Below are 22147 nucleotides of genomic sequence, written 5' to 3'. Positions count from 1 at the left end.
CAGTAGCTTCTTTTCTGTCAATAAAGTTTCACTAGACGGTCAAGGTCAGGTTTTATCAGGTAAGTCTTGTACGCTGTAATCATAAATAAACATTCACATACATAAATATTTTGACCAAATAATCATATTTTATGAAGCCAGGGTTTAAGGATTTCATGAGACAAAAGCAAGCATATTGTCCTTGACCAAATAAACATAACGCCTTGAACCCTCCCATATAAGGTTTATCCAGCAGCTATAATAGATAAGCAATTGCCACATTTAATCAACACAGTGAACTGTTGTCAGGATCAGGGCTATACTCCCAATCAGTTGGGTGTTGTGTGATCCATTTGATATCACAAAATCCAGATATATGTTAGAGAAATTCAGCTCTATATTTTTACCTGAAATATGGTTGTATAACTTTCTATGACAGGGACATTGTTTTACTTCTCAGAAAGTTTCACATGATGTTGACCTGTAGGCACAAATTCCATTCCAACATCTTTACCTTTCTTTTTGTGTCAACAACGTCTGCTACAAATAAGGTAAAAGAACTTGTATTATAATGTTGCCTGTTTGTGGGCATTTTTGTGAAATACCTATAATTGAATCATTCAGAAAACCATGTGTTTAGTCAGTTGACGCACAGCAAAAGTGTTGCTTCATGTTTCTTCTTTCCTGTTGTTGTGGAAAAGTATTTAGTAGGCAGTTCCTAGGATGCTGAAACCAATCCAACAAGCAAAGGGAGGAGCAAAAGTCTGTATATCATGCAGGATTTGGACCTTAACTCCAAATCTCTGTGTGGCTGTTAGAGGAATCAGTCATGGGAATGCTGCTGCCGATCCTTCTTGGCTTTCTTGCCGCTCTGATTGGAGGGCTGTACCTCCTCGGGGTGTTTAGACAGCGGCGACCAGGAGAACCCCCTCTGGATAAGGGGTCCATCCCTTGGCTTGGTCATGTTTTAGAGTTTCGCAGAAACACCAGTAAGTTCCTAGAGAGGATGAAGCAAAAGCATGGCGATGTGTTCACAATACAGCTGGGAGGATTTTACATCACCTTTATTCAGGACCCTCTGTCGTTTGGGTCACTTGTTAAGGAGAGCCGAGAAAAACTGGACTTCCGCAAGTTTATTGACCATTTGGTGCGCAGGGTGTTTGGTTACACAGCCATAGAGGGGGATCACGACATTCTCCAGATGTCCAACAACAAGAACCTCAAGGGGGACGGCCTAGAGGTAATGACACAAGCCATTACGAGTAATTTGCAGAACCTCATGCTGCACAACAACGACTCGGCTGAAGACCGAAGAACTTGGATGGAGGACGGACTGTTTATGTACAGCTACAATATTGTTTTCAGGGCTGGCTACTTGTCTCTGTTTGGCAATGAGCCACATGAGTCAGAAGGAAGTGAGGAAAAAGCCAAAGAGAAAGACAGAGCTGAATCAGAAGCCTTATTTCACGAGTTTCGTAAATATGACCAACTCTTTCCCAAACTGGCTTATGGGGTCCTGCCACCAAGGGAGAGGCTGGAAGCAGGCAGGCTATTGAGGTACTTCTGGAACACTCTTTCAGTGCAGAAGATGAAGGTCAAGGATAACATCAGCCGATGGGTGTGGGACCTCCAGCGGGCCAAAGAGGAGATGGGTATGAAGGAGTCAATGATAGACAGGTACACGTTTGCGCTTCTTTGGGCCTCTCAGGGCAACACAGGACCTTCTGCATTCTGGCTGCTCCTCTTCCTCATAAAACACCCAGAAGCCATGACAGCAGTGAAGTCAGAGGTCGATAAAGTTCTGAAGGAATTTAAGCAAGAAGTCAAACATGGTGGCCCTTTAATCAACCTGACCCGTGAAATACTGATGAAAACACCGATCCTGGACAGCGCTGTAGAAGAGACCCTCCGACTCACCACTGCACCTCTCCTCACAAGAGCAGTGCTTCAGGATATGACCCTGAAGATGGCTGATGGTCGTGAATACTTCATTCGCGAGGGTGACAGAATGGCATTGTTTCCTTACCTGGCTGTTCAAGTCGACCCAGAGATCCACCCCGACCCACAGTCATTCAAATATGACCGCTTTCTCAATCCAGACGGGAGCAAGAAAACTGATTTTTACAAGGCAGGGAAGAAGGTGAAATATTACAACATGCCCTGGGGTGCTGGAGTCTCCATGTGTCCTGGGCGTTTTGTGGTATATTTTCAGGTCTTATACAAGACAGCGGGGCCCCTCTTATGCAAACATGGGTAAATAGCATACGTGGACATAGGGTCCAAAGTCCAGGGGTTGAAAGATAAACATGTAGGACACACATGGACTTATGCTCAGCTCGCATGTTACATGACAGATGTTGCATAACAGCTGTGCCCGATATAAGGAGGCGCGAGAGCCCCAAAGGCAGGACTCTCAGATTTGAGTTGAGACCTCCGGACGTTCTAGACGTTCGTTATGACATTTGTTGCTTGTTTGTAATAAACTCTATTATACCAAAAAGAACAGTGTCCGCGGAGCATCCTTCCTCATCACTTCAACAGCACTGTCGCAGGAGAGATACGACATAATTTGGCGTCACGAATACAGGATCGGAAGTGGCCTCAGCGACAACTTCACAAAACGGTAATGCTGGTCATAAATTGGGGCTGTTATGTGGAGTTGTTTGGACACACCGTAAATTAAGAACCTTCTTGTTATAGACATGTACTGTTGATTTGATGTTTAAAGTGAGGCTCCATGCTAAATTTAATGAAAAAAAAGGGGGAATGAATAGAGAAAAGAAAAAAGTAAAGAAAAGAAGTATGAGAAATACAAGGAATAGTTTAGAATAGTCATGGTAACTATAAGGTGTACTAAAGAGTATTGTGCAAGATTAACGCTAAGACACATGCATAAAAAATGCATATTAGACACTGAGTAACGATGGCTCTGACATAGTCCGGAATTAACTTAGAAAGACAAGATTGGGAAACCTGGATCCAGGTAATTTGAATAAATAAATGAAAAGAGTGTTAAGAGAGATAAGGAAATAAAGGAAATGAAGGAAATAAAGGAAATGATCATATGACAAGCCGCAAATCGGATAGAATAGAAAGCCCTCAAGTGGAGGAGCATGTAGTATGGGCCGCAATTAAAACCTGAAAACGACATCTTATGGTCAGTTTAATAACTGGAGAGTGTAGAATCACAATTCGAATGACCGTTACCACTCTGACGCTTGTTGACGAACGGTGTTCAAGAAGTAGCCTCTCTTCGGAGATTTTTACACCTCAACGGCAGCACAAATTTTATGAGAAAAAGTAAGGAAAATAGCGGCAGAAAGCATGCTGTATGAATGAAGATATCTAAAGTTGGAGTGAAGAGAATGTGTGTGTATGGACTTTGGGAGGAGATGCAGCTGGGAAAAATGTGGGTGTGTGACACTTGGCGCCATATGTGTGCCATAAAATGCATGGGAAGAGAATATATGTGTCAAAGTTAATAATTTGTAAGAATAGATACGTGGCCCGATGTATTGTATAAAACCATGAGCTTCTGTTTCCAGAAGACTAAATTAATTAAATAATGTAAAACATAAGCTGTTGATTGTGGGAATTGCTCTGGATCAGAGATCGAAGCGCACCCTCTCTGGATCTCTGCTGTCACTCACGCCGTTGGGCGTGATGACACGGCCGGTAGGAGTGGACGCTTGTTTTCTCTGCAAAAGAGGGACTTCCGGGAGATACAGTAAAAGAATAAAACGATGAGCCACTGAAATGAGCCTGGTTACGATAAACGCATACACATAAGATAAATAACTATAAACCAGGACGAATAAAGTGGAGTTGTGTAACTGCAGTACCCGTATAACCCTTGGAAAAGAATAGAAATATATAATAATAAGAATAAAGAATGTATAAAACCATGAACTTCGTTTAAGAAGGGTAGCGTTTGAAACCCCCCCCTATCTCTCACTCGTCTCAGAATTCCCTAGAGGAGGTTGGAATGTGGGAGTATCCTTGGCCGTTTGAACTGTTTGGATCAGTGGGGTTTACTAAGTGCTTTAATGTTTAGGTAGGGGTTTAAGTTAGGAATAAAATTGATGATGCTGTTAAAGGGACCTAATGGGTTCACAAGAGACTAAATCATTACATGTTTTTTGTCTGTTATGTCATTTATGGTGAATGAGAATTGAGACGGGAGGCACGGCAGCGGGCCGGCACATCACGGAGGGTGGATTACTGACGTCAACTTGGAGGCTCTCCAGGTCAATCTACTAAAAAGGCCGGTACAATTTATTCACAAACTCTTTAACAAAAACAAAACCTGCATTCCCATATTTGTATGTGTTCTCAGTCATAAGCAATATTGATGGTACACATATAGACCTACTTTCATTTATTAAGCCTAAGAGGAAACTGACCTGCTCATTCAGAAGAAATAAATAAATGAATTAATAGAGAACTTGGCAACGGATTGATCAGTTAATGCATTTGATTAATTAATGGCATATGATTGTTTAGTCTAAACTCTGCTGACAATTACAGATGTTCAGTTATGTTATGGTGCGTAGTTTGTCTGATCTGTGATGTGGTGGACATTCAAGGTGGTGACTGTTTGACGATTTGAGCTGAATATTGATTAATTGGATAATTGGTTGATTGGTTGGATTGGCTAAATTGGTTAATTGATTAATTGGGTAATTGGATTTAAAAAAAAAAAAAAAAAAAAAGGGGGAAAGTAATCTTCTAAATAGCCTTGAGGAGTTTTAATTTTAACAATTACTTCTTAAAAGTACAATAACGGAACATAAGGAAGCCGTTATAATGAGGAAAAAGAACACTAAAAATCCAAAAATAATCACTCCTGTTGAGATAGTACAGAAGAATAATCCTTTAATTAGGGGCATCGCAAACATTGCAAAAATATCGGAAAAATGGCACAAACGCTGGCCTGAAATTGACCAACCATGGCCAATGGAGGGGACTCTTAACCCAGATGTAATTAAAATAATGCTGGTACTTGTATCCACATACAAAGCTGAGCAAAAGAAGGGAAAAAAGGGGATAAAACGCAAAGAGAAGAGGCAAGTGGAGCTTGGCATTCTCCAGTTATTTGAAGATGAGGGACAGAAACTGATCAAAGCTGCAAACGATAAGAGGGATAAAGTTGCAGAAGAAATAAAACAAAACACAGAACAAACAGAAAAACTAAGGAAAGACACCAATTCATCGTTCTCACACATGAACCCAGTGAAGGGACCACCACCGTATGAGGCAAAGAAGAAGGCTAAGAAAATCTATCCTCAGATCCCGGTGATCAGTCAGGAGGGTGACTACCGTATCAGAAACGAGGAGGACAGAACAATAGAAACAGGACGAGCGGAGACAACTATAACGATGTATCCAAGATCCAAGAAGAAATCAAGGTTAGGGTCTGGGACGCAAAAGCAGGACCATGGAAACGAGAGTGACCAAAGCGATCAGGAAGGGAGCAGGGGAGGATATGACCCTGCAGTCAGACGGATGTTGGCAAGAGCGGAAATAAGAGGAAATGCTATCTCTGATGACAGTGAGGATGAAGAGGGCCAGGAAGAGGAAGCCCGGAAGGCCTTAAGAAAGATCAAAATAAGCATAGACCGATGTCACCGCGAACGACTAAGAACTGATAATCCAGAAGACCTAATAGATCTAGAGTACCAGCTAGAGGAACTGTGGTCTCGGAAGGACCAGTTAGAGAATGAAAACTCCGAACGATCTGCCACAACAACTGGAGGGCGCTCTAGAAAACAGCTAAATCTCAACAAAATATGTCCAGTGGTCATCCGAGGACAGAATTTGGAGTATAAGCCTTGGCAGAGTACAGATATGTCAAACATACTTGAAAAGTTACCTACTCTTCAAGATGGAGCACATCCTTGGATTTCGAAGTTGGAAGAGATCATAGTGGGAGAGCAACTGGCCATGGGAGATATCAAGAGACTCTTGGCCAACCTCATTGGAGTTCACGGTATGGGAGAGATTCTACAGAAAGCTGGACTTAATCGATATGTGGGAACTGCTGTGAATGATTCAGAGCTGTTTTCTGCAAGTAGAGGTCAAGTGTGCAGGGCGCTGAAAGAAACATTTCCGACAAATGTACATCCGGACAATATTTTTATTGATCCACTGGGACAAGAGGAAAACCCGAGGGCCTATGTGTCGAGAGTTCATCAAGTGTGGAGAAATGTCACAGGAAATGACCCGGATTTGAATCAAATGGAGCAGTCGATTTTGCGAACCAGAATACAGAAGGGGCTGCCCCTGCCAGTGAGAAGCAAATTGGCAGAGGTGGTTGGGCTTGGAAGCATGGCAAAGAGTGGTTACACGGATCATATAGCCCACCAAGTGGAGCTGTATAGGAAAAAGGAAAATGATCAAAAAGACCAGGACCACGAGACCCTCAGGAAACTTAATCACATGCAACTGATGGATAATAAGAGGATGGAGAAGAAGCAGGCTCTGATTATGCAGAATCAGGCTCCACTAAATCAAATGGTACCACTACCACAGCCGAACCAGGTTCAGCTCCAATCGTTCCAGACACCGCCGGTGGTTCCAGTTGTCGCCTACCTACAGCCAGCTTTTGATCAAGCGCAGCCCTGGAGAGGAAGAGATCAAAGAAATTAACAGTTGTGGCTAGACCGAGGTGCCACCCGAGATGCTACTGGACTTTGGAGAAATCATGAGGGGCTGATACTATCACCTCCAGACCTGTTGGGTCTGATGATTCAGGAGGCGCATGGCTTAGCTCACGCTGCAAGGGGGGAAGTTAAGAGAAAGATTACAAAAGAGTGTGATTTTTGGGCACCATGTTTGCTTGAACAGATTGATTATGTCATAGGCAGGTGTAACTAGTTGTGGACTATGTTGACATGATAAAACCGATTGAAGGGAATGCTCAATCGGTTGCCAAGTTCTTATGTAGAGAGGTCATAAGCAGGTGGGGACTTCCAGATCGAATATCCTCAGACAATGGGAAAGAGTTTGTGGATAAGACGGTGAAATTGATTTTGCAAAAACTAGGAATTAAACAACGTCTTGGGGCAATTTACCACCCACAAAGTCAAGGAATTTGCGAGAGAATGAACGGTGTTCTGAAAAATCGTATTGTCAAAATATGCCAACACACGGGGTTAAACTGGATAGCAGCACTTCCATTGGCGTTAATGGTATGTCGCTCTAGTGAGCTCCGCGATTTACATATGACACCTCATGAGTTGGTTACAGGAAGACTGATGCCAACACCTTGTCTGCGGACAAGTGGGAAAGGTCCAAGTTTGGCCCTTTTAGAAGATGAAATGCAAACGTATGTCACATACATGGTTAATCTACATAAAAGAATATTCACATATGTGTCTGACAGGCAAGCTAAGGAGGAGGTGCAGGAGGAGCTCGATGAGCAAAAAAGGATCACAGTGCTACCTGGAGACAAGGTGTTCGTGAAGGTGTTTAGACGGAAGTGGTATAACGAACGCCGTGAGGGACCATTTGAAGTGGTTCGCAGTACAGGAACCGCGGTCCAGGTTAAGGGGTCTCCTACATGGTATCATTTATCACATTGTGTCAAAGCACCAAGTGAAGGGGCGCCACAGTCACTGATCCAAGATGTTGAAGGCTCAAGAGAGCCCGAAGACAATGTGGGAGAACACACTCCAGAGAGGGAGATGCATGAAAATCCCCAGAGTCAGAATTCAGAAGGAGAGATCACCCAGGTTGTGGACAATGTTGATGTGTCTGTACACATTCCTGATGATGCCAGAGATGACTCGGCAGTTGATGGACAGGACAGAAGATATAGAGACATTGTCTTTCAACATGTCCCAGACCCAGCAGGGCCTATTTCAGTTGCCTGCAAAGCGCCAGAGATATCAAAGGGCGGTGACTCCGCTGCAGGACAACCCAGGGATCCAGTTAGACCAAGGAGCCCGAGACCAGTTAGGAGAAGAGTCAAACCAGACCGTTATTAGAACCAGGGTTGAAGTAACCTTGGGACAGTCAGTTAGGCTTCCATGTCAGTGTACAGAAGAAAATAGTGGTAAAGGGAAACTCAGAGTTCAGTGGGAAGATAACCATGGTAAGATCCTAGATCTGTCAGAGACAGTACCATTAGGGAAATATACATTAGTTAATGACAAAAGGAGAGTGAAGGTTGAGGGAGACTGTAGTCTCTATGTATATAAGCCTCAACAGGAAGATCAAGGTGATTACAGGTGTTCTTTTTACGATCGACATATTGGAAGTGAGCGGTCCGAGCTAGGATTTGGAGTTCGCGTGGTGTCTCTAGTAATACTAGGGGGGAATAAGAGTATAGATTCACAAGAGGTTGGGGAAACAAGAGAATTGACAACGATGACATCAACTCTCCAGACGAAAGCTGGACAGATGGAAGGGAAATCTACTCCTTCAATGGCAAAAGCTATTGAAAGTATAAAGGCATCACATGTAACTACAAAGGCGCCTCAGGTGATATCTATAACGTCACCTCCTTTGAGTACTGTGATCAGAGCTAAGTTAGGAGGAACAGCTTACCTTCCTTGTCAGTGTGGGAGATGGAATAATGGAGGGAACTTGTTTCCCAAATGGGAAAATAGTCGTGGTGAAGATTTGCTGTTGACAAGACCTGACGATGACGTTGTGCCTCGTGATCAGAGGAAGTATATTTTGTATAATGAGGTTAGGTGGACGAAAATTAAAGATGATTGTTCCCTTGTCCTGCGTAACGTTACCCGGGAAGACGAAGGAAAATACATGTGTTCTTATGAAGAACCGGAGTTTAAATTTGTTCCATATCAAAATTATTGGATCACAGGTCGTGTGACTCGTAGAGTGTCACTCCTGATAAAAGATTTGGGGCCTATTGGAGTTTCTAGGGGTACTAAAGAAGTTCAGAGACAATTTACTACAGTAACCACTCCAAAGGTGATTAGTACACAGATAAAGCTTGTTACATTAGTTCCAAAAACAACTAAGAATGTTCATACACCGACTCTGGCTACTACTCTAGTTATGACTTCAAAGGGGATGAATGCTCAAAAATAGAGCCTAGCGTGAACAGAAATAATGACATTGTTGAAGTTAGAGAACAGAGGATAGAAGAAAAGTATGTAGAGTCATCTACGACAGCTCAGAGGACTATTTTAAACATAGATAATAACTTTGCTGACTCTGATCAGACACCAGGGTACATGATGGATCAATACCATACAATACAAAAGAGAGACACTAAATGGAAGGCGTTTGGGTTTGATTCTTCAGTGTTACAAATCGTAGACCCTTGGGCAGGTAGGAACTTATGGTTTCAGCAAGTAACCCACTCCGTAAGATCGGTTGTGAAAACGGATGGTCCGTGTCTGGTGAAAATCCGATCGCCAAGCTCATGGCCTTCGATTTTAGAGACTATACCAGAACCACTAACCACTATGTGTCAAAGTTATGCATTATCATGGCTCTTGTATCAACAGCAATCATCAGTGGATAAAGTGATGGCTTTAGCAATGAACCTTTTTAAGCCTAGATTGACTTGTTCTTGGTTGGCAGGTTTACCATATGTAAATGTACTTGATCAGCATGAAGATATCAGAACAGCGGTCCCTGATATAATGGAGGTGACAGCAGTGGGAGCTAACAGCTGTTTTTGTTCAAATACAACTCATGAAGGACCGGGAACGTTTATGGGGTTATCAAAGTGTGATAAATATATGATGGACTTGGGTAAAATGGAACGTGGGAATAGTGATGATTCGTATGAAGCGTCTTTTCAGGTACCACAACACAAAAAGAAGACAATTGTAAGGGTACATAATCAGATATTGCCAGGGAATGTGACTATCGGGAATTTCAAGGATATTTGGTGGGTCTGTGGGAATAAGGCATACATATTTCTACCATATGGGTGGACAGGATGCTGTTATATGGCACTGTTGAAACTTCCATATGAGGTTCTTACTAGCCAGAAGGGAGAAGGGCCAAAGGGGGTCCAATCTGATGTTGCTTCAAGTAGTAGGAGAAAACGTGAGTTGGCACAGTTTCACAAGTTGGAATCCTACCATTGGAGAATAAGTTTAGGAGAGAAGTGGGGTATAGGATTATTTCCATGGTATGGGGTGGCATTCTTGGCAGATCACATCGACAACATTACCTACACCTTGCAAGGCTTTGCGAACGAAACCATAAGAGGTTTCGAATTGTTGTCAAACACCCAGAGAAGTCACAGAATGACGTTGCTGAAACATGACATGGCTCTTGATTATATTTTGGCCAAACAAGGGGGCTTATGTGTTGCTTTAAATTTAACAGGGGATGCTTGCTACACTTTGATTCCCGATAGCTCTGATAATATGACTAGTGTCATAGGGGCATTGAAGCTCATAAGAGATGCGTTTGGCCCATCAGAAGACGCGGGATGGTCTGCAAATGCTTGGTTGCAGGATAAATTGGGGCCATTAGGAGCAGTGTTAGTTCAGGTTTTGGTAGCGCTCGTCATGTCGTTGTGCGTGATGTTTTGTTTTTGCACGATGTTGTTGACCTTTGCAAAGGCCATGATAATTAAATGGGTTGGAGTTGTGCTGCCCGGCGATCAAACGCTGATGCCATTATTACACGAAGCTGACACGGACGTGGAAGAGGATGACGCAATAAAGATCGAATTGGTGGAGGAATATCCATTTTAAATATCTCAGAGGATTATAATCCTGTTCTTTACCTCTGTTTTTGCTTGCGTAGTTTGTAGTGTTGATTTGGGTTTGCTCTTTCAAGACTTTGTGTAGTCTCGAAGGGGGGGTATGGCAACAAATGAACAATATGATTAATGGATAATATGATTTCTAATTTCACATTTTTACTTATAGAAGTGTTCTTATTCTGTGTTTGATGTTTTAATTTGTATCTGTTATGTATGCAAAAGATACTGGTTTTCTTTTCTTTCATTCTAGAACATATTGGGGGAAGAACACTGTGAGGGTGGTGGATTGTCAGGGACTCCGATGGGCTGAATGGATTCAGACACTTCAAACATGAAAATACGAATGGCCTGAAGAACTCTGAACGTGGACTGGCGATACAACATCCAGAGTCAAGACGTCATCGATACTACACCTGAATCAAGGCTGCTGAGAAACTGCAGCGTTATACAGTCTTATGTCTTCTCTTAGATGTTACCTTAGTATTATTGAAAATGAATTTTCTTTTTTGTGTATTACATGCTTGGGAAATGATGGTTTCTAAATATAATGGGACCTCAGATGTTTTCTTTTTCTTTTTCTCGATGTTTAGGGACAGTGGGGTAGGCAGGAAAAGGTCCATAGAAAGGTGCGATGGGTCGACCAGCCTGACTTTGGACATTATCTTGTTTTGATTTGCTGAGAGTTCCATATGCATTTGCTTAAATCATTTCCATACACAAATTGCTAAAATTCCTCATTTCAGTGTTATGGAGTACTACTTATGGTCGCCTTGGCAGAGGGACCGTGAGAGAATTTTCCTGTCTACATTGTTTAATGGATATTTCAAGAAAGATTAGCTGCCGGACAGGTTTTTCACTCTCACTTTTATACTCCATGTAGTTGTTTCAATGGTAAAAAGGAAGGGTTGTTAAATTTGTCATGTTTATACACCTGTATGTCTTTTATTTTATTTTTTCGAGACTTTGTGTAAGTCTCGAAGGGGGGAATATGTGGTATATTTTCAGGTCTTATACAAGACAGCGGGGCCCCTCTTATGCAAACATGGGTAAATAGCATACGTGGACATAGGGTCCAAAGTCCAGGGGTTGAAAGATAAACATGTAGGACACACATGGACTTATGCTCAGCTCGCATGTTACATGACAGATGTTGCATAACAGCTGTGCCCGATATAAGGAGGCGCGAGAGCCCCAAAGGCAGGACTCTCAGATTTGAGTTGAGACCTCCGGACGTTCTAGACGTTCGTTATGACATTTGTTGCTTGTTTGTAATAAACTCTATTATACCAAAAAGAACAGTGTCCGCGGAGCATCCTTCCTCATCACTTCAACAGCACTGTCGCAGGAGAGATACGACAGTTTCTTTGCCACCAACGAGCTCAAGCAGTTTGTTTTCCTCATGTTGGTTTATTTTGAGTTTGAGCTGAAGAATCCCGATGAGAAAATACCTGAAATTGACCTCAGGCGATGGGGCTTTGGATCCATGCAACCTGACAGAGATGTTCAGTTTCGATACAGACTCAGATATTAAATCATTTTAATTTTTCTGATAAAATGATTTGTGATTTTCTCTCTAAGCTTTGATTTGACAATTATGTAGGAAACAGATTACACAATGAAGTGTTTTGTGTTTTTACACCAATGATGTGATAATCACCTTTCATGTTTTAATATTGTTGGATACAGTATAACTACATTGTAAACCATTTTCTAAATAAGAACTATGATTGATTCCCTCCAGGTGTACTATACACAAATGCACTACTATTTTCTATGTTTTGAACAGTTTATTATGAATATAACTCCTCTCTCTTCTGTTTGCTAATGAGAGAGCAGTTCAATCCAGTCAACAATAATTCAGTAATCTTTGAATAAACAAATACTGTTGGTTTAACAAAATATTGTAAATATGACTGCTTTTTTGCACAGCTGTTTTCCAGCATGATATCCTTTCCAGTGAAGCTACATGACTCACTGTGAATTGTCAATGTCTAATAATTTATCAAGCAAGACCAAAAGTCTACATAACTAGTTACATCTCATGTCTATGGAGGGGCGAGAACAAAAAAAAGTTGAAAAACCAGAGATGCCTTGCTTTGTTAATATTTTAAATTCATTTGTTAGATGGTTGTATCCTTAGTTAACCTTTGTTGAACAAAAGCACCTCTCTGTTTGTGTAACCTTAATATCAGAGATGGCGGGTGTTATCTAGCTTCTGTCTTTTTTTTTTTTTTTTTTTTTTTCACAATATTTTTATTATGCTTTTAAACACAAACACATACAAAACCAACAATAAATCAGCACACATTGGTCACAAAAACTAAGCACCAGATTTAGAACCCTAACACACAGTATACATAGCACCTAATATACTCAAAGAGATGATTGTACACAATCACATATGTATTTTAAAAATCAAAGCATCTATGTATGTATATAAATAAGGATAAGGAGGCGCTCAGTCCGTTACAATTTATCGCAGTCGACACTGATGCAACAAAACATTTTAAGAAAAATAAGAAAACAAAACAAAATAAATAAGTCAACAAATAAATATCTCGCCCTACGGCCCAAAAATGGCCCTTTGGCGAATTTTCAATATTGCAATCTATAAGACCCTTTAGTTCAAGTTTTTTTCCCCAACATATTTAAAAAAGGATGTCCAAGTCTTAAAGAAATCACCCATTTTACATTTAAATCTGTATGTTAGATATTCCATTGATATTAGCTCGAATATCAGTTTATACCACTCCACAACTGTTTTTTTTTTGTTTTTTTCCTTGTTCCCTTCCACCAATATGTTCATTGGGTTTTCTTATTTTCACAACCACAATAAGGATAAAGGAAAAAGAGAAAAAAAAAAAAAAAAAAACACTGGTACAGCTCAGGTAGAAAAAAAAAAAAAAAAAAATGTATATAGGAGGTCGTAGGAAATAGTCCATAGTGCAGGGAAGTCACAGGATATATGAGTTAATGTTCAAGAGACTCCTTGTAAGATAATGGAAGAGAGTTCGGGTCCAATATAATTCAGATAGGGTTGCCAGATATTATGGAACTGATCTACTTTGGTATACTTTACTTTATACTTTTACTTTATACTTTATTGTCAGACAGGTCTGAAATTTGTTTTGCATAACAGCAGCTCCGTTTGCAACATCACAGAAAGGACAAAGACAATAAACAACTATACAAACATTTAAACATTACAATCACAGAAGACAATATTCAGGGCCCTTTAACGCACATTTGATCTGGGATTAGGCTCCATATTTAGTTTAAGGATTGACTGATGCAAAAAAGAGTGCTTCAGTCTAACCTTATTAAATCGTGGAACCCTGTATCTCCGATTCGATGGTAACAGTTGATATTCACTGTTCAAAACATGATTGGGGTTAGAGACGATGTTGTTAGCCAGCCTTAAGATGTTATTATGATAGGCTGATTCATAGAGTTTCTCAAGGGGTTGACCTACTATCTTTGAGCAGATTTTCATTTGTTGGAGCAGTTTTGACTTTAAAGTAGTTGACAAATTCTTGTACCATGTAGTATAACAATACTGCAGGACACTCATAATCACAGAAGTAAAAAACAATAGAAGAATTTGTTTACTCTATGTATGTATAATATTTGTCAGATATTCCAAAGGGACCATCTCAAATATCACTTTTCGCCAGCCTTGTACAGAGGGTTTCTTATCACTGATCCACTGTAGTAGTATATTTTTTCTAGCAGCAAATGTAAGAATGTTATATAACCTTTTGTTGGCTGCAGTAATTATATTTGTACTTGGGATTCCTAAAATCAAAGACATTGGATTCATTTCTAAATCCTTATCAAATATCTTTTCCATTTGACATAATATTTCAGACCAGTACTTCTGTAATTTATGACACGACCAAAGGCAATGAGTTAAGGTACCTATTTCTGTTTTACATTCGAGACACAGAGGAGAAAGTGAGGGGTCGAAGAAATGCCTGCGATTAGGGGATATATGTATTCTATGTATAATTTTAAATTGGATTGCTTTCATCCGGGTACAGATAGATATCTTTTTGGCATGACTCCAAATATCGTCCCATGTCTCATCATTAATAGTTACTGACAGTTCCTTCTCCCATACACTCCTAATCCTCTGTGTATTTGTAGTATACTTGCCATTCATTACATTATATAGCAAACTCAGAGACACCTTCGTTGGTCGTTGAAACAGCATTTTCTCAACAGCAGACACCTCAGGATGATCTATAATGGTTGTACTCTTAGTGATATAATGCCTTATTTGTAAAAACCGAAAGAAATCTTGTTTTGGGAGTTGGTATTCCTTTATCAATTGTTCAAATGACATGAGACTATTATCTGAAAGTAAGTCTCCCAATTTTGTAATATTTTTATTGTTCCATTGTCGGAAACCAGAATCCAATATCCCTGGCAAAAATTCAGGGTTGTTTATTATTGGGGTAAATGTGGAAGTTAATTTGGACCTCCCCTCCAGACGACGGACTGATCGCCATGCCTTTAAAGCATTGATTGTTATTGGATTTATACAATTATTTCTTATGTCCTTAAAATTCTTAAAAAATAATAAATCCTGTAGTCTACGCTGGGACAATGATGCTTCAATGTTCAGCCAAGCAGAAGATGCCTCATCTTTCACCCATTCAGATATAAATCTCAAGTGAGCACACAGCTGGTATACTTTGATATTTGGCAGGTCTAAACCACCCATTGAACCTGGCAATTGTAGAACTGACATTTTGAGTCTAGGTCTACGTTTGCTCCATATGAAAGAGCTGAGCCAGCTATTCAAATCTTTAAGAACCCTATTTGAAAACAATATGGGAATCATTTGAATGGGATAAAGTAGCCTAGGTAACACATTCATCTTTATCAGGGCTATACGTCCTAACCAAGAAACAGGAAGTGAGTTCCAGCGCTCTAAATCTTGCCTTATTTTACCAAATAAAGGGATAAAGTTGGCTTTATACAACTGATTAAATGATGGGGTAATAAAAATACCTAAATAGACTAAACCTACAGGGGACCATTTGAAAGGGAAGGATGGGACCGTATTAGGTATAGTAGTTAGAGTACCCAGGGGCATAGCTTCTGATTTGTTTAAATTAATCTTATACCCAGAGAATTTGCTAAACATGTTAATCACCTTAATGAGGGCTGAAACAGATGTCTCTGGGTCAGTTAGAAAAACTAGGACGTCGTCAGCATACAATGTTATCTTATGGCATATCTCTCCGACCTGCAGACCACATATAGAGGGCTCTCTTCTAATGGCCTCAGCCAGTGGCTCAATGGCCAATGCAAACAGGAGAGGCGATAGAGGGCAGCCCTGTCTAGTTCCTCTATGTGTATTAAAATACTCTGATCTAAGTCCGTTAGTCATAACCGCAGCTTGAGGATAGTTATAAATGATTTCAACCCATTTCACAAAATTACTACCAAGACCAAATTTTTCTAATGTGCAAATTAAAAAAGGCCACTCAATTCGGTCAAATGCCTTCTCTGCATCCAGCGAAAGCACCAGACCATCTATAGATTTTTGTTTAAAGGCCTGAATAGCATTAATGAGACGTCTGACATTGTTAGTTGAGTTTCTGCCTTTTATAAAGCCAGTTTGATCCTCTTTAATTAATATGGGCAGAAGGTCCTCCAAACGAGTAGCTAAAATTTTAGAAAGCAATTTTCTGTCCACATTTAAAAGAGCTATCGGCCTATAGGATGAGCAGGATTCAGGACATTTCCCTTTCTTTAAGATAAGTGATATGTTAGCCTCTTTAAGGGTCTGTGGCAAATCTGCAATAGAAAATGAATGATTGAACATTTCAAGTAACGGTTCCAAAAGTAAGTCTTGGAACTCCTTATAAAATTCAGAACAGAACCCATCAGGCCCTGGCGACTTCCCACTCTGAAGCTTTTTGATGGCATTAGCTACTTCATTTCTTGTAATGGGGCTGTTAAAGTGGCAGTAGGCAACAATATTTTGGCATAATTTGGCAAAAATTCCATAATAACCTTTCAGCATATTGTAATTCAAGTGATCTGAGAGAAGACTACACCTCTGCACCTCCTCATGGCTCTGTTTACAGGCTTTAGAAAATCTTGCCCGTGACGGCAGACTTTGACCAATCACAGGGCATTTCAGAGAGAGCGTTCCTATTGGCTGTTCCACAAAAGGAGATGCGCGTTCACGTCTGGTCTCTGCAGATAGTGAAAGCCTCGGTCAATGGCGGAACAACCTACTGAAAAGCTTGCTATTCCAGCATTGGCAGCATTGTATGAGTAGCGTTACTCATACAGTAGTGTTACTCATACAATAACCTGTATGAGTAGCGTTACTCATACAGGTTACTAATTATGGTAGCATATGAGTTATATCCTGCATTCTTGGTGGTTATATTCTGGTCTCAGAGTTTGTGATGAGCAGTAATGTGATCTTATTCTCTTATTATTTCATTGTGCTTAGTATGACATCACTTGATTTGAATGCTGACCGCATCAATGTAGAGGAGTTCAACGACATTCAGAATTCCATATAAGTTTATCTGTTTTTGAATTTCCTCTTTATATTTTGAGCATGTGCCCCTTTGTATATTGGTGCAAGATAATATTACTAAATAATTTGATCCTGTCTATAGCATTGACTGGGCAGATGACACCTTGTGCCACGCTGAAGAGACAGAGTCTGTCTCATCTTTGGAGGAGGAGGAGGAGACCAGGGAAGTCGACAGTGATGGAAGGACCCTGTTACCAATGCAGCGTGCCAGGCCCATGGACCCTTTCAGGTGACGGTCAAATCCAGGGCCACAGCTGCCATCATTGAGTGGGTGAGTATTTATTTTACAGTATTGATATTATGTTGTCTTTTAAAATGTTTTAACAATGTAAGCAGCAAATCGTAATTGCTGCATCACAAACTGTTACAAACTGCCTTGGTGGGAATTGGGCAAGGCTGTGAAGAATCTTGTACATTGAGCTGACACCAGCCAGGAACAGCCATTTTTGGAAAATATATGTACTTCATGACTTTGGAGTGTGTGGTACTTTTTGCCCAATTTATGTGTTGTATAGTGCAAAATATATGCAGCACCGCACTAAGCTTTGATATGCACAATAAAACCCATTTTGCTTTCTGTCACTCTTCTTTTTTTTCTAGACGTTTCCCTTTGGTCATATTGTGTGGCGTTGGAGTTCACAGTCCGCTCTCAAGTATGGGATGCTGATAGGGGACTTCATGTTGGCTGTCAATATCCTCCTCTCTGGAAACAACTATGCGAAAGTGGCATTACTGTTCAAATTTATGAACATGGGGATGGTGGGAAGGTCCACATTTTTCAAAATACAGGACACCTACTGTGTGGACACCATAAAACAGTTCTGGGAAGAAAAGCGAGGATTAGTTATTTCCCAGCTAAAGCCCAAAGCCAGTGTCGTGGCCCTGGGTAAGTTCTATTTTGACATAGATTTGTGGATATGATACTGACAAATACCGGTTGTTGTACAACCGGAAGTGGTCAGTATCATATCCACTAGAGTGAATCATAAAAAAAGTGTGTTCCAATTTCTGAAATTATTATTTATGTTTTGTTTTAAAAGGAGATGGTCGGATGGACAGCCCTGGATTCTGTGCACAGTACTGCACATATAGTGTGATGGAGAATGACTCTAAAGACATCATCTCCATGGTGACAGTGGACAAACGTGAAACGGCGCGGAACAGTGTCATCATGGAGAAGGAAGCCTTCATCCGGACTTTTGACACACTTCGTCAGTAAATAGGAAATTTGAGCGAAATATGTACTGATGCTCATAGCCAGATAGCTGCACTCTTTAGTACGTATATAGGTTTTTAGTTTGTTATTCATTTTTAATATGTGTGTTGACTTGTGCAGATGTCTGTACTTACAAATGTCTTTTGTTCACTGTTCATACAGCCAAGGGCATATATAAGTGGCACGGATCGAAAAACCTTGGAAAGAAGATCCACCAGGTAATATTATGGAATGTATTTCATTTGAACTCATTGTCACTTCGTCACAAAACTTGCTTACACCAATAATTTTCTTTGATTGTTTTTGCATTTCATTCTGTGGTCAGGCGAGCCAGCAGAAGGGGTGCTCCATTTTACTCATTTGGAGCAAGGATGTGTGCAACCACTTATGGTTTTGTGCCAAAATGTCGGCAACCTATGACGACTTCTTTGTAAGTACTATATGAACTGTTATTTATATTGCTACACTTGTGGAGCCAGAAATATTTCACAGCTGCAGACATCATTTCAGCGTAATGTGTCGGATCATTGCTGATGCGTTATTGTTCTCTTAGGACATGTGGGCTGGCCTACTCCATCACGTCACAGGAGAACACGAGTGGGCTCTTGGCGCCTGTCACCATGGACCCTTGTCGGACAACAGGGACAAGGAATGGATAGAGAAGGGATCTGTGGCACTCATTGAGATAGTGCTAAATGCACGCTGGCTGGGTGAAGTAGTGAAGTACCTGGGATTTAGGTATGTGGGCATGGGTTTTACATGTAATGTTTATGTTCACAAGTATTTAATTCAAACAAAGGAAGCTCCTGGCTTACTCCCTATAAACCCACATAGGGAAGAAAAAAGTGAGTAAATCTTGGGAAAGATCATGCAGAGAGTGGGTCCCTTTTTGAAAAATCTCTAAAATACAGATGATTGTAAATCATGCAGTGACTTGATCAAAGTCCTTTTTATTTTTTTACTGTCCACCACTGATTGTGACTATATGTATCAACTAATGACTAATGACAACATAAAAGATCTAACACTTGTTTTTTACTGTTTAGGTCTACAGCAGAACTTGAGTCCTTTCACAACCACATACTGATGTATGCCAGCAAGAGATTCAGTTTCACCCCGCCCGTCTATTCAGCTCGCACCCTACTTGCTGGTTTGGATTATAATCATCATGTCCACCGACCAGTGCAGAGAAAAGCTGATGGCTCCATTGAGTAAGTTCTTAAAATTGACAACAGTATACCCACTAAAACGGAAGTATATTAGTTTTATAATATAAGGTCAAATTTATACATGAATAATTATAATGAATGTTGCCCTTGCACAGGCAGCAGTTTTGCAAATTTATCACAAATTCATTTTTCAATAACCATCTTTTCCTGTTTCGGTCATATGCTAATTTCATTATGTCAGATACCGGAAGCTGTACAACAAGAAGTCGCGGAAGTGGAGCCTGTACACAATGAAGGTCGACAAGGACTATGGCTACATTCCTGACCTCTAGAGGGCCATCCTCCGTAGCCGCACCACAGCAGACAGAGGCATGCCGCGTGTGAGACGCCAGAGGCCTGATGACCCGCGGCAGTATGGTGTGCTATGTGGTATTCCACCTCCAACCACAGAGGAGCTACTGCACACACAAGTCAGTCGACGACAAGGTATAGAAGTTCTTTCAGTGGGCCTCATTCAACATCCCTTCTTCAGAAACCCAAATTGCATGTTTTCACACTAACCCTTGCAGCCTTCACAACATAGTTTCTCATTACACTGATTCTGATTTTAGTTGATAAAGGTTGCATATAGATTTTGTTAATTACATGCAGCTTTTTGACGACTACAGAGATGTTATATGAAAGGTATAATTTATGATAATGTAAAGACATCACGCATTGACACACAAAAAGAGACGCATTGACATATTGTCATTGAAATAATATGGTACTATAGCATGAGAGGCAGAGTAAGAAACTTCTCAACCAACAAAAGACCAGCATAGAGTTGCATGCTAAATAAGTTATTATATATGCATTACAGCAGCCTTTTAAAAAATATTATAGCCTATATATATGGCCTATATGTGTGACGTTATAGTCAAAACTAAACAACTGATTTCAAAATTCTAACATGCTATTCTTTGTTCATTCGCAGGGCCAAGGACTACCTAAGTGAGCAGCCGACCATAGGAGAAGACGTGACCCCTGCGACACCTCACCTGAGTCGATCCCACCTACACCCCTACTATGGCCACCACTCAAAAATACTGACCAGGGGTCAGACATGTTCTATAGGCCTAGCCCCACTGAAAGATGGTGTACTTATTTTTTAATTTACCTTTTTTTAAACTTTTTTTGTGGTGTGTTATGAATGTTTGGGATTGTCATCTATATTTTTGAATGTAATAAAAGTGTTACCCAAGTGAGCTGAATTTCTTTACTGCATGGTATTGACACTGGCAGTCGTGAACAAAAAAAGCAGGTGGTCATCCTTCAATGGATTTATTTTTACAAAAACAATGGCAAGAATAACAATAAGTAAAATGTAAATACTCTACAAAAATATCACATCACACAGGAGGGGTGGGGGCGGGGGGGTTGTTTCAGAGCCTGTGTGGGATAAAGCCCACATATTGGTGGTGGGGGTCAGGATATCTGTCCCTAATCCTCCACACACAACAGCTGGGAATTACAGTTCTGTTACCCCGCCCCAAGGCTCCATACTGCCACACAACAAACTGCCGGTAACTGTCGAGCTTGTAGTTGTTGTACTCTGCTGAAGTCATCTTCAGCCAGAGGGTCTTCAAGCTGACTCTGTCCTCTCCCCCGGCCAGACCCTCTGCCGCGTCCACGTCCACTAGCTCGCCCTCTTCCTCTTCCTCGTCCATTCGTAGCCGGCTGCTCCAGGACATAGTCAGGATCTGACTCGACGGTGCTCTGTTAGTAATAGATATGTAACAGATGTAAAATTACCATTTCCATTATGAATAACATGGTCATGGTTTTATTTATTTTCAGATGTGTAAAGTTATCTGTACAGACTAAAAAACACTAAAGTTAGAAAGATAGCATTACTGAAACTTGATGCAGGATTTTGCGTTTTCCGGATTTCTACGCACTGCAGCTTTAAGAAAACTTTCCTGTTCTTCTGATAGTGTTGGAAGATTAATCTGAGCAAAAAAGTCTTCCATTAATTGAGGTGCGTCAGTTGTCTGTTCAGAAGAGTACAAATTTATGTAAAAATCTTTGAAGCTGTCATTTATCAGTCTGTTTTCGTATACCCTATTGCCCTCAGCATCCGCAATCACTGCTATAGACTGGGACTCTGCTCGTTTTTTAGCCAGGTATGCAAGATATTTCCCTGGTTTATCTCCATATTCATAAAAGCTCTGTTTAATATACTTATTTTTTTTCTCTGCATCTTTAGTAAGAAGACAGTTTATAGCTGATCTAAGAGCAGAAATTTCTTGCCATAAATAAGGTGATGGAGAGCTGATATAAATCTTTTCTTTATTTGACAAATTGCTCTCTAAGGATTTTTGCTCTTTAAGTTTTTGGCGCCTCTTAGTTGTAGAGTATGATATGATCAACCCTCTTGCATAGGCCTTGCAAGTTTCCCATAGAATTGAGGGATTATTCGAAGATTGTAAATTGATGGACAAAAATGCCTTAAATTCAGTGGAAAAATAAGA

At 40.5% G+C, this 22147-nt stretch overlaps 1 protein-coding gene and 1 long non-coding RNA gene across 2 annotated transcripts; both read left to right on the top strand.

Annotated features, from left to right (window-relative positions):
* Nucleotides 1–772: 772 nt before the first annotated feature.
* Nucleotides 773–12580, top strand: LOC141766454 (5-beta-cholestane-3-alpha,7-alpha-diol 12-alpha-hydroxylase-like). Its single transcript, XM_074633334.1, has 2 exons — nt 773–2176; nt 12030–12580. Exons 1-2 carry the CDS (start codon nt 809–811, stop codon nt 12210–12212), a joined length of 1551 nt encoding a protein of 516 aa, XP_074489435.1. The 5' UTR covers nt 773–808; the 3' UTR covers nt 12213–12580.
* A 6682-nt stretch (nt 12581–19262) lies between these two features.
* LOC141767089 (uncharacterized) lies at nt 19263–20690 on the top strand. The gene is made up of 3 exons (XR_012593770.1): nt 19263–19676; nt 19876–20120; nt 20611–20690. It is a non-coding gene; the product is annotated as an uncharacterized LOC141767089 (long non-coding RNA).
* The last annotated feature ends 1457 nt before the right edge of the window (nt 20691–22147 follow it).

Source organism: Sebastes fasciatus, chromosome 4, assembly GCF_043250625.1.
Source record: "Sebastes fasciatus isolate fSebFas1 chromosome 4, fSebFas1.pri, whole genome shotgun sequence".
In the NCBI taxonomy this organism is placed as follows: domain Eukaryota; kingdom Metazoa; phylum Chordata; class Actinopteri; order Perciformes; family Sebastidae; genus Sebastes; species Sebastes fasciatus.
The sequence above is the reverse complement of the archived record's forward strand: the minus strand, read 5'-3'. Positions and strand labels throughout refer to the sequence as shown.